Raw genomic sequence first — 13,270 nt, 5'->3', positions numbered from 1 at the left:
CCACTGCTCTCAGTAGCTCCCAGGGTCCTGAACCAGCCCTCTGGCTACCACAATGGGATTTCTCTAAAACCGCTGACCACAGCATTATTCCATAGCTCCTTAGCACTGTGTTGCCCTCAGCTAAGAGAGGGAACACACAGCAGGGACTCCACACCCACTCTGGACCCCAGGTATTTTCCCCTCGAGGTTTTGGGTGCAAATTCTGTCACCACTGCACATCTCTGTTGCTAGGTCCTTGGCGAGGATTGAGAGGAAAGAGCTAAAATGAAGGCAGAAGGAAAACCGTGGGCTGCACCAGTGGCTCGGGGTTGTAACCCTAGCTACTCAGGAGGCTGAGATCTGAGGATCAGGTGTTGAAGCCAGCCTGGGCAGGAAAGTCCATGAGACTCTGATCTCCAATTAACCACCACAAAGCCGGAAGTGGAACTGGGACTCCAGTGATGAATGCTATCTGGAGCAAAAGAACACAAGTGCCAAGCCCTGAGGTCAAGCCCAGGATGTGCACACACAAAAAAACCAAAAACAAACAAAAGGGTGGCAAGGATGTCTACACCAATCACAGCAATCAGAATCCTGTATTTGAGTGCAGAGCTGTGTTGGCATCAATCATGGCACCAATCAGTGGTCCCACACTGAAATGAAGAACTGGGCCTGCACCAATCCCAGCTACCGAGTTGTCTCACGGTCACCGTTGCTAGCGAGTGCAAAAAGCCAGGTGAGCTGTTCAATCTGCCCTGGCTGGCACAGCGCCTTCTAAATCTGAGACGTGCTTTAGCAAGCAGCTGTGGTTGTTTTGTGACTTCCTCAAGATGTCTTTGCATGTTCAACGCAGCCGGGCTGGCATGAGGGCTGTCCAGGTGGCTGCTGGACTATGACCTCACTCTGGGCACCTGGGTACTGGGGAAGAGTCTGACAGCTGCCAACCAGGGAGTCAAATCACCCCAGGCCCCAGTGTCTTATAGCTTACTGAAAGGGAAAGACACATTAAAAGAGGCTTACAGTGAAGGCTTGTCATGAACAGTGATTATCTCACGCGCTTTCACCTCTGTACCCCAAGAACAGGTGGGCCTGACAATCTGTCTCACTTGGAAAGTTGCTCGATGGGTCTTCTCTTACGCTGGGGTCTCATTCCGTAACCTGCTAATATGGGGTACCACTAGGATTACAAACCTGAGGCATTGGTGCTCAGCCCCAAGGTTTTGGGGTAATTTTGGGGTATTGCTAGTTTTTTGTTGTCTAGAGTGTTTGGCCTTTACGGAAGACTGCGCTGAGCTTCCCCCATCCTGTCTACCACCAGTCTCTGCTTCACTTTTGCAGAGTTTTGCTGGTGTATACTCTTCAGCCACGTCTCTTCTCGTCTTCTGGCAGCAGGTGTGCTGTGCCTCTGTGTGATTTGTCATTTTCTTCTCTACCTGAGATGTGGATGTTTGTTTTTGTAATCTTGGCTTTCCCACTTTGAATATGTGTGCTTCTTTTGAGTGTTGGTGTGGGCTTTCTAAATTTTGATCTGTAGTATGATGTCTTTCACTGTATTAGAAAAATCTTAGCCATTATTTTCTTCAAATGTTTCTTCTGCCCATTTCTTTTTTTTCCTGCTATTCCAGTTACACATATGATGGACTTTTATTAATAATTTCTGTGTCAGGACTGGGGCTTGAACTCAGGGCCTTGTACTCCTACTTGGCTTTTTCTGCTGCAAGCTGGTGCTTTACCACTTGAGCTACACTTTCACTTCTGGCTTTTTTGCTGGTTAACTGTAAATAAGTTTTGTGGGTTTTTTTTTCTTTAAACCTCCTCAGATCTCAGCCTCCTGAGTAGCTAGGATTATAGATGTGAGCCACAACTGCCCAGCTTCTTCTTTTTTATTTTTGAAAACAACTTAGTCTTTTTACCAGGCTGGCCTGAACTTCTGGGATGACAGGTGTGTACCCCTGTCCAGCTTTTGTTTTTTTAATCGAGATAGTAGTGCTCTCAAACATTTTTCCCAGACTGACCTTGAGCCGTGACCCTTCTGATGGCAGAAGGCCTCGGATTTAACGTCACATATTCTTTTTTTGATCAGGGCTGCCCTCCTCCACTTGGGCTGCATCTCTTGTCATGATGGCATTTTACAGTGGATGACAGGAGCGGCTGCCGCACACTGGGGTCTCTCAATGCCGCCTGCCGCCCGCGGGGGTCTGCCGGCCTCTGACCTGGGGCAGGCTCCGAGCCTGGCTGGGATGGGTGTGGGGCCCCGGGACGCTGGCCTGGCGGTGTCCGCGGGAGCCAGGGGATGGCGAGGCCCGGCCCGGCCGCAGGGCTGCTGGGAGGCCGAGGGGGCCGCACGGCCCGGGCCGGGCGCGCGCTCACGGCATTCGGGGCGCGGGCGCGGGCGCGCGGGGCCTGGCCGCAGGCGGCGCCTGGTCTCCGCCTGGGTGCTCAAGGTGGTGCCCTACCGCTTGGGTTACCGCCCCGTCCGGCTTTTCGCGGGTTAACTGGAGATCTGGCCCGGCTTCAGGCTGTGGTCCTCGGATCCCCGGCCCGGCCTTCCCCGGCTGGGCGTCCAGGACGGCCCGGGCTGTGCCCCGAGGCCGGGGCCGGCGCTGGGGGGCGCGTCCGCGGAGGAGCCCTCGGGGGCGGGGGACGGCGCGGCGCGGGGGCGCGCGGGGCAGGCGGCGCCCGGCCCGACCCGACCCGACCCGACCCCGGCCCCAGGCCCGCGCCGCGCGCCCCCGCACCGCGCGCCCCCGCGCCCCCGCACCGCGCGCCCCCGCGCCCCGCCCCCGCGCCGCGCGCCCCCGCGCCGCGCGCCCCCGCCCCCCGCGCCGCGCGCCCCCGCGCCCCCGCCCCCGCCCCCGCGCCGCGCGCCCCCGCCCCCCGCGCGCCCCCGCGCCCCCGCCCCCGCGCCGCGCGCCCCCGCCCCCGCGCCCCCGCGCCCCCGCCCCCGCGCCGCGCGCCCCCGCCCCCGCGCCCCCGCGCCGCGCGCCCCGTGACGCAGGCTCAACCGCCGAGAATCGCGGCCGGCCGGCGCGCGCCCGACGCCGGGAACGCGCGCATCGTGCACGCGCAGCGCCACGTGACCGCCACCTACCAACCGGCGCGCCGGGATGTGGGGATAAAGCGCGGCCCCGCGAACAGTTGCGGTGGGGCGGAGAGCGTGACTCGTCCGCTCCGGCGCCGCCCGTTCCCGCCGCGCGTCCCGCCGCCGCCAACGCCGCGCAGCCATGTCCGAGGAGAAGCCCAAGGTAAGCCCGGCCCGCCCAGCGCCGACTCCGCGCCCCGGCCAGGCGCCGCCGGGACCGCACCCGGCCCGACGAGGCGCCCCCCCCCCCCCCCCCCCCGACGCCCGCGCCCCTCCCCCCGGTGCCGCCGGCCCCGCCCCCAGCGCCGGCCCCGCCCCCAGCCCCGGCCCCGCCCCCAGCGCCGGCCCCGCCCCCAGCGCCGGCCCCGCCCCCAGCGCCGGCCCCCCCAGGCTCCGCCCCGCCCAGGCTCCGCCCCGCCCCCAGACGCGCCTCCAACCCCGCCCCGCCCTCCCGGGTCCGGTGCTCCAGCCGCGCAGCCCGCCCGCTGCCGTCCACCCCCGGGTCCGGTGCTCCGGCCGCGCAGCCCGCCCGCTGCCGTCCACCCCCGGGTCCGGTGCTCCAGCCGCGCAGCCCGCCCGCTGCCGTCCGCTCCCCGGGTCCGGGTCGGTGCTCCGGCCGCGGGTCGGACGGGGTGCGGCCTCGGGGGCCCGGTGTGGCCCCGCCCCGGCCGGCGGCCGGTCGCCGTCCCTGGGAAGCGAGGCCGGGCACTCGTGGCTGACCTTCCCTCCGGCTGACCCGCGGGCCAGGCGGGTGGGGGGCGGGCGTCCCCTCCCCGGCCCTCCCCGGCCCGGAGCTGCTCTCTCCGCGGACACGTCTTGTCCCCACTGGTGGGAGGACCCCCGTCCAGGGGCCGCCGTCCTCCAGGATCCCCCAACCCCCGTCCAGGGGCCGCCGTCCTCCAGGATCCCCCAACCCCCGTCCAGGGGCTGCTGTCCTCCAGGATCCCCCAACCCCCGTCCAGGGGCCGCCGTCCTCCAGGATCCCCCAACCCCCGTCCAGGGGTCGCCATCCTCTAGGATCCCCCAACCCCCGTCCAGGGACCGCCATCCTCCAGGATCCCCCAACCCCCCCCCCCAGGGGCCGCCATCTTCCAGGATCCCCCAACCCCCGTCCAGGGGCCGCCGTCCTCCAGGATCCCCCAACCCCCGTCCAGGGGTCGCCATCCTCCAGGATCCCCCAACCCCCGTCCAGGGGTCGCCATCCTCCAGGATCCCCCAACCCCCGTCCAGGGGTCGCCATCCTCCAGGATCCCCCAACCCCCGTCCAGGGGCCGCCGTCCTCCAGGACCCCCCCCCCCCCCAGGGGCCGCCGTCCTCCAGGTGCGTGGGTTGGATGCGCTGGGCCCTGCAAGGCCAAGGCCCTGGACGTAATAAAGCGAAATGTGAGGAGCTGCACAGGCCTTCTCAGCTGAGCTCGCAGAAGCTGGTCAGCTGCGGAGGCCTGGGCAGCAGATGGGCCCCAGGGCGATGGGGGGGGTGGGTGCGGGGGTCGGTGGTTCTGTCCCCCGGGGTCCAGCTCCCACCCAAGGGGCAGCACCACGCCGGCTGGGCACAGAGCTGCAGGCCCCAAGCCACTGATGGTTTCCAGTCTAAGGCAGTGGCTCAGGCTGGCCTTGAACCCGTGTCTTCTTGCGTCAGGTCTCCAAGTGCTGTGATTACAGATGCAGCCACGGGGGCCAATCCCTTGGGTTGATTTTAGATGTATATTTATTCTTGACACACTGCTGGGTCTCCACGCTCATTAGAGTCAGGGGTTGGAGCACTCCACCACCGCCCCTGCCTTTTATTTATTTAATGTTTTTGGTGTCTGTCCTAGGACTTGACTCGGGCCTGGGCATTGTCCTTGAACTTTTTTGCTATGTCATTTGAACCACAGTCCCACTCCCAGCTTTTTGGTTACTTGGAGATAATAGTCTTGACAGAGTTTCCTGCCTGGGCTGGTGTAACCGTGATCCTCAGATCTCAGCCTCCTGAGTAGCTGGGATGACAGGCGTGAGCCACTGGCGCCTGGCAGCATTCAGTTCTTGATGTCCTGCTCTTGGGCAGAGAGAGGGACCATGGCCCCATCCATGCCTGCCTGTTGGATGACTTCTGCCCTGGTGTGGGGGGCACCACATGTGGGTGTTTTGAGCACACCACATGGTGCTCATAAGGCAGGCACCGGTCCTTCCTGATCTCTGGGGAGCTCCATCTCTCAGTCCTGACACAGGGTCTGCAGTCATTGGTCCTCTTCACTTGCATTGCCACTTTGTTCTAGAGCAGGTGTCATGCGGCTGGCTCCCTCCTGACAAGGGCTGGCTGGAGTGAGTGAATGTGTCTCTGATGTGCTGGGGAGTCTGCCCTGGGGAGCACAGCCGGCATGAGGGCTTGGGTAGGGAGGGGGCGACCCTGCGCCCCAGGGGTCCTGCAGCCGCTTCGGCGGGCAGCCTCTGCTCCTTGGAAGTGTTTGGCTGCTTTCTTTTTCCTTTCTTCCAGCTATGTGTACTCTGTGAATGTGAATGTTTCTACTAGCCTCATGAGTAATTTTAAAACAAGATGGGTTTTCTGGTTTTTCTCCCTTAGCTGCATTAAGCCAGGCTGTACGTAGCATGTCCTCACACGGATGCTTAACAAGTGGACGTTAAAGATAAACTCTAAAAATAAAAGTCACGTGAGCCACTCTGAATTGCAGGAGAATTACGTTGGCTTTACCAACAGCCATTTATTACCTAAAGACTTCCCTTTAACACTAAGGTTATTTTGAGACCCATTTCCTGTCTGTGGCAGGAGGGAGTGAAGACGGAGAATGACCACATCAACTTGAAGGTGGCGGGGCAGGATGGCTCTGTGGTGCAGTTCAAGATCAAGAGGCACACCCCCCTGAGCAAGCTGATGAAGGCCTACTGTGAGAGGCAGGTACGGCTGCGGAACGGGTGCGCTGCAGGTTCCCAACGCAGGGAGCGAGGGTCCTGGGGCCACACGGGATACAGCGAGCTGTGGCTGTTTGGTACACTTTCCCTGCCTCCCCGAGGTGTGGCTGATTATCCCGTGATGTCCAGTATGGTTCATCTGTGGCTGGAGGTGTGGCAGTAGAGCATCTGCCTTGTAGTAAAAGCCTTGAGTTCAAACCCTAATACTGCTGAAAAGCAAAAATCATAAAAAATTCTTATGCTTCTAGAAATGCACACAGGCTTTTGGTTAGGGTTACACATGGGTGTGGATTTGTTTTCCTGACAGGACACCTTTTAAAACTATGAGTAGTCTATAAAATGTTTATATACATTGCTCTGTTCCTCCCCGCTTTTCAAGCCCTGGTCCTCTGGGCCAGTCTTCCTCCTGGTTTCTGACCTTAGAGAGTACCCAGCCTGTTAAAGGTAGGGTCTGGCTTCCCATACGGACCTCCACACCCTGTCCTGAGCCCACCCCGGAGAGTTGTACACTGTACTGTCACCCTGAGCCCACCACACAGCCAGCTGTACACTGTACTGTCACCCTGAGCTCACATGGAGACAGCTGTACACTGTACTGTCACCCTGAGCTCACATGGAGACAGCTGTACACTGTACTGTCACCCTGAGCCCACTACACAGCCAGCTGTACACTGTACTGTCACCCTGAGCCCACTACGTAGCCAGCTGTACACTGTACTGTCACCCTGAGCTCACATGGAGCCAGCTGTACACTGTACTGTCACCCTGAGCCCACCACACAGCCAGCTGTACACTGTACTGTCACCCTGAGCTCACATGGAGACAGCTGTACACTGTACTGTCACCCTGAGCCCACCACACAGCCAGCTGTACACTGTACTGTCACCCTGAGCTCACATGGAGCCAGCTGTACACTGTACTGTCACCCTGAGCCCACTACGTAGCCAGCTGTACACTGTACTGTCACCCTGAGCTCACATGGAGCCAGCTGTACACTGTACTGTCACCCTGAGCCCACCACACAGCCAGCTGTACACTGTACTGTCACCCTGAGCTCACATGGAGACAGCTGTACACTGTACTGTCACCCTGAGCCCACCACACAGCCAGCTGTACACTATGCTGTCACCCTGGATAGTTGGCCGCAGGAACGTTCCGAGTGGAGCCTCCCTTTCTTTTGGGGGTTCCTGCACAGCCGTCTTTACTCTAGTGTGATAGGAGAGTGCAGGGCATGCAAGCTTTGTCCTCTGTGTCACTTGATTTTTCTCTAGAAGCGATGAAACCATCTCTGGTTTGGATTTCAGGCCATATGCTCTGGGCTGGGTAACTCTTCCCTCCTTCCTCAGGCTTCCTTTTGGAAAGATGACTGCTAGTCCTTAATAATCTGTTGTTAGTCCCCATCCTCCTGTGTCAGTTGTCTTTCATGCTTTTTTTTGGTTTGTATTGCTTTGCTTGTCCTGGGGCTTGAACTCAGAGCCTGGGTGCTGTCCCTGAGACTCTTTGTATTCAAGGTCAGCACTCTGCCACTTGAGCCTGCAGCGCCACTTTAGTTTATTGGAGATTAGTCTCATAGACTTTCCTGCTGGGCCGACTCAGATCTCAGTCTACTGAATAGCTAGGTTATAGGCGGGATCCACAGCGCCCAGCTTTCACACTTGTATTTTGACAGTTATTCTTGTTTTATGTTGGTTTATTACAGCTATTGGCTTTTGGTCCCTTTTTGAGAAGTTTTTCTAAACTATCCTTTCTTTAATGGTGGTACTGGAGTTGAACTTGCAAGGCAGACACACAGCTATCCTTATTTCTGTTATGGTTTTAAGTCCAAAAACTTGTTGGTGCTTCTTGGTCTTCCTTGGCAGCGACTTCTGTCTTCTGGTACAGCATTGCTTTTCATCTTCCTAAAGGCTTTAAGCACATGCGTGCACATGTTTTAACTGCTTTTTCGCCTTCCTTTTCCCTGTGTCCTTATGTTCCTTTTCTCCTTTTCTGGTCTGATCTTACATATTTGAGTCATGTCTTAAATGTCCTTTGATCCTTGGTTTCTGCTAATATTTAAGGAAGAAGCCATGAACTATCCACTAATGAGTAGGTGTGTATGGCAGGCACCACGTTAGCTACAGGTGGCCTGCTGGGATTGTGGTTCTGTGGGGCCCAGAGTCTGTAGTCTGAGTGTCATTAAATTTCCCAGGAGTGGACATTTCCAGCTCAGAGTGGGGGATGGAGAGGTCCTTGGGCACACCCAGGTGTGGGGATGGAGAGGATCCCAGGCTCTGGGCACGCCCAGGTGTGGGGAGATGGAGTGGTCCCTGGGCATGCCCAGGTGTGGGGATGGAGAGGATCCCAGGCTCTGGGCACACCCAGGTGTGGGGATGGAGAGGATCCCAGACTCTGGGCATGCCCAGGTGTGGGAATGGAGAGGATCCCAGGCTCCGGGCACGCCCAGGTGTGGGGATGGACAGGGCCCCGGGCTCCAGGCACGCCCAGGTGTGAGGAAATGGAGAGGATCCCAGGCTCCAGGCAGGTCCCCAAGCACGCCCAGGTGTGGGGATGGAGAGGATCCCAGGCTCCAGGCACGCCCAGGTGTGGGGAGATGGAGTGGTCCCCGGGCATGCCCAGGGCAGGGCAGGTTGAGGTGCTTGCCTTGACCTGTGGCTGTAGCTCTTGCCAGAAAGAGCATGTCTGGTTTGTTGCTGTGGAAGGATGGTTGCTGCCCCTCCTGGGTGTGAGCATTCATTCAGACCCAGCCATGTGTTGTGTCCCTGCCTTGGTGGCTCAGATGTACTTGTCTTCTTCCTGGGATCCTGTGACTGTGGTCCCACTGAGATCCTCAGGCCCACAGTGTTCAGGGAGCTGTGGCTCTCAACCTCCACCAGAGGCCGCAGCCTCATCTCTGCTCCTTCCTCTCCATTCTGGCACGGTGCCTTTCCTTTCCTCTAGTCATTTCAGCAGCTTTGGGCCGGCCTGCCTTGTGTCCAGGAATAGAAGCTGCTGGGTCGATGGAGTGGCTCTGTCCCCTGGGGACACATGGTCCTGCTGCCCTCCTTCCTGAACATGATCCTCTGCCACCTGAGCTGTGTGGAGGCAAACAGTCTGCCTGACTTCCAGGAGGAAGTGTGAGGGCAGGGTCAGGGCAGGTGGGGGATGGATGAGGGTCAGCAGAGTGAAGGCAGCAAGGGGCAGCTCCAGGCAGCTCAGGAAACAGGCTGTGGGCCGCTGAGACTAGTTCTGTTCAGCTGGTTCTGATGTCTGTATATAAATGACTATTTCTTGAGTTAAGCTTTGTAATCTGGAAATATTTCATGCTAATTGCTTTTTCCTTCCAGGGCTTGTCAATGAGACAGATTAGATTCAGATTTGATGGTCAACCAATTAATGAAACAGACACTCCTGCACAGGTATGAAGCTGACACTGTGTCTGATTTGTATCGGAGTAGCTGCCATTTGGAATACTCTTATCTGAAAACTATTGAAGGGTGCACACAGAATGATGTATATTTTCTTACTGATTTTAATTATTAGACTTTTAAATTTTCCTATTTTGAGATTAAGTTTTTAAAAAGAGGAAAGGGTGTCCTGCATCAAACCTCTTTGCTGTCTGGGGGGGGGGGCGGGGAGTGAAGGCAGGGCTACTAGGAGCTCAGGTTCCTCACTGGGGACTACCCATAAACCCATGCAGGGCTTCTCCCCACTACTTGTCTGGACTCTTAACTTGCAGGTTTAGTCCATGTGTAGCTCTTGTTTCCTGCAAGCATGTTGCACAGGTGATGTGGCTGGCTGGCTGCTGTCTCAGAGTTCTGCACACATTGATGCGTCACACGCAGACACAGGCCTTGTCCACAGCTCGCATTACTGTGCAGCTTCTAAAGCTTCTGGAAGCTTTAGAACAAGTTCCAGTGTGTTTTCAGTCACTTCAGACTAGGACGCTCAGCAGCTTGTTTTTCTATATAATGGAGAAAATACTTTTTTTGTTGGTCGTGGAGCTTGAACTCTGGGCTTGGGTACTGTCCCTGCGCTCTTCAGCTCAAGGTGAGTGCTTTACCACTTGAGCCACAGTGCCACTTCTGGTTTTCTGGTGGTTCATTGGAGATAAGAGTCTCAAGGACTTTCCTGCCCAGGCTGGCTTTGAACCATGATCCTCAAGCTTCCTGAGTAGCTGAGCCACTGGTGCCCAGCTGAAAATATTTTTTTTTCCTGTCTCTTACAAAGCGGTAATCAACTGGAATGTTTTATGTGGAAATATCTTTTATAAAATACTATCTTAAATGTGCAAAATACCTTTTCAATTATACCCCGTTTTAGCCACTTTTGGAAATGACACACAGTATATGGTCTGAAGGGTTCCTAAAGGGCAGGCTGGGTGGGTGATGAGGCTCAAGCCTAAAGCCGGTGCAGGCTGCCCAGCGCAGGAGGCACTGCCTGGGAGCCTGTCATTGGCCTGTGAGAATATTCTAGACAAGTTCCTGCTGCTGGCCTCATTGGTCTCAAGCAGCAGAAGCCCTCCGTTGTCCAGAGAACAGGATAAGGTTAGAAGGACGCTGTCAGAAGAGAAGCAAGCAGGGGATCTCTGAGGAGGTCTTGCTGGCGTTGGGTTGTGCAAGCGTGGCCCGCTGTGGCTCCTGCCAGGCCCTGAGGAGCCTGTTTGTGAAATGTTCAGTCTAAGCGTAGACACTCCAGTCTGTCTCCTAATGACCTGGGTTTTCTGTTAGTTATGTATTGTGAGTGTTCTGAGTTGTGTTAGTGGGAGTGAGGGAGGTACGTATTTTGCTCCATAGGATGTTTCCATGCATGCTATGCGTGCTACACATGCGTGGCCAGCCCCCGTGGCTGGAGAAGAGCAGCAGCTCAGGGCAATGGGGTTGGTGCATCTTCCTTGTCTTACATTTCCTGTTCTCTTCTGCTGGGCTGCTGCTGCTGCTGCTGCAGCTGGAGATGGAGGATGAGGACACCATCGACGTGTTTCAGCAGCAGACAGGGGGGGCCGCCGCCCCAGGAACCGTCTTCACCTGCACGCCCAGCATCACGCCTCCCATGGGCCCTGCTGTTGCTGCTGGATGGTGAGCACGTGGCTGGCCAGGCACAGCGGAGTCCAGGACACATTCTCCGGAGCATGCTGAGCACCACCCAGAACTCTCCCCGCAGGGATGCGGGGCATCGGAGGGCTTTCCTTGTTTAGGTGAAATGAGTTCAGGTTTTGGGGTTTGTTTGTTTTTACTTTTTTTCTTTTCCTTCAAATATTTTTTCTCCCTAACCTGGGGCCAAGTACTGGCTCTCAGTCTGTGGCTAGCGCTGGCTGGTCCCTGCTGCTTGGTCCAGTCACACGCCGGAAGGGGCAGGATTACACTTAAAATAGACAAAGGATGTTAAAATGCAAGTTTAAGCTTTGTCAAGATAGGGCAAAGTTGAAGGGAAAAATGCTGTTTCTTAAAAGATAAAGAGTTAAGTCTTTCAATAACATGGCCCAGAGTGCTCCTGTTCCCCCTCACCCCCCACTCAGCACCTGCTAGTGGGCACATGGCCAAAGATTGGCACAACAAAACCCAATTTCCCCCTTTTTGAAGATGTAATTACATTACTTACTTGGTAATTATATGTGGCCTTGGATTTCTTTTGGTATTTGCTTCTGATGAATAATTATGGTCTATAAAAAAGTAAGATTATCACTGAATTTGCAGTTAGGGCATTGTGTAAAGAGCTCCCCACAGTGTGGTCTCGGGTGAAGTGCACGGAAAAGTGACTTGCAATACTCTCATGGATTTGTGCTCTACCACCTCCAAATACGCAGTGAGGTTGTGCATTAGTATGGTGACTTCAGCTTTGTGAAATATTTTGGATCTATACCAATTTAAGTGTTTGTAGTTGTGCTGTTGTCCTTCCAGAAGGGTCCATTGCTGCTTCCTGGCCATCTCTGCCTTTGATAGTCACCCGATGATGACCCATCATCTTTTGCTTGCTTGAAATCTTGCAGAAAATGTTGGTTTCCTGTTTTGTTAGGAGGCTCGGGTGGGGTGTTGTTGGCTCTATTGTGTTTATTCACCAGTTTGTACATTATTTGTTCTCCTTTACTACTGTAAACAGTAAATATAGTTTGGTATTCTGTCTCTTGGCTTCTATTCAGCACTGCGTTGAAGGGCGGGGTGTGTCACGTGCAGTGTACTGTCGCCTAGCATGGCCACGCAGAGCTGGTCACTGGAAAGTCAGAGCCCTGATGGCTCTGCTCCCCACAGCTCTTCATCCCCGCTGCCTCCTGCTTGACTTGAACTAAGCTGCTTCCCGCCCTGGGTTTCCTTGTCAGCACAAGCTAGACTGGGAGGCAGCAGGTTTGTCTGGGCTGTTTGTCTCAAGATACAAAAGTGCCACAAAACCAGGATCAGAAACTGTCTAGGTATTGTAGGAAGTCCGTGGGTTGAGTGAGCACAAGGTGACGAGTGATTCAACCGCAGGAAGTATGTGGCGTAAGGCTCAGTGCAAAGAAGGCATGGGTGAGGCCAGAGAGCCAGCCAGTGAGAGAGGGTGCTGGCCGTGGCTGAGCGACAGGGCTGAAGTGCTCCACACATGCAGGAGCACTGCACGTGCCCCACAAGGCCTAACAGGAGAAAGGTCACCTTTCATCTAAGAAATGTATGCATTTGTACAGCTGCAATAGTAGATGTTGGCCATTAGTGTACTAAGTTACATAGGCCTCTGTGCCAAGTCTTGTGGCTCCCTGGATGCCCACTCACTCTTCTCAGCACAGGGCCCAGCAGGAACTGCCCCATTTTGCCCTGGAAGTGTCACATTCCAGTCATAGGCATCCTGTGTGCTGGTCTCACGCTGCACAGTTCAGCGGCCAGGGGTGTGCACACCACTCATCTTTGTACATGCTAGTGTACATACATACCCAGGGGACCTGGGACCAGGTGGTCTGTGTGTTGCTTGGCTTAGCCCAGCTAAAGATGAACTTGGGGAGGAAGATGTGTTTGGGAGAGACCCTGCAGCCATGCTTTGAAGTGAGAGAAGCTTCTGTGTCTCAAGGCCGGCATCGTGATCCCAAGGGAACCAAGCCTTTTCTGAAGTGGAACGCAGAAGTGGTAGGAGGGTTAGGGAGGCGCCAAGGAACCGCCTTCATGAGCCCCCCCCCCCAGCCTGGTTATTTGGAGGGTGGTTTCCCTTAGCTGGAGGAGGAACCCCTGCTTCACTTACTGAGAGCAGACTATCAGAGATGCGTGCAACCCGCGCATCCTGTGTGAACCAAAACAGGGACAGCCGAGCTCTGGGGAAACAGGAAACTGACACGGGACCCTGGCCACCAGGTGACGGGCCT

The 13,270-nt window shown here is 56.2% G+C and overlaps 1 protein-coding gene across 1 annotated transcript; it reads left to right on the top strand.

Moving 5' to 3' along the window:
* Positions 1-3,069: 3,069 nt before the first annotated feature.
* On the top strand, positions 3,070-12,061 carry Sumo3 (small ubiquitin like modifier 3). Its single transcript, XM_070030856.1, has 4 exons — positions 3,070-3,224; positions 5,828-5,956; positions 9,294-9,365; positions 10,894-12,061. Exons 1-4 carry the CDS (start codon positions 3,204-3,206, stop codon positions 11,026-11,028), a joined length of 357 nt encoding a protein of 118 aa, XP_069886957.1. The 5' UTR covers positions 3,070-3,203; the 3' UTR covers positions 11,029-12,061.
* Positions 12,062-13,270: the final 1,209 nt, after the last annotated feature.

This window comes from Dipodomys merriami, unplaced genomic scaffold (assembly GCF_024711535.1).
Source record: "Dipodomys merriami isolate MVZ:Mamm:240054 unplaced genomic scaffold, mDipMer1.0.p SCAF_2, whole genome shotgun sequence".
Lineage (NCBI taxonomy): Eukaryota > Metazoa > Chordata > Mammalia > Rodentia > Heteromyidae > Dipodomys > Dipodomys merriami.
The sequence above is the reverse complement of the archived record's forward strand: the minus strand, read 5'-3'. Positions and strand labels throughout refer to the sequence as shown.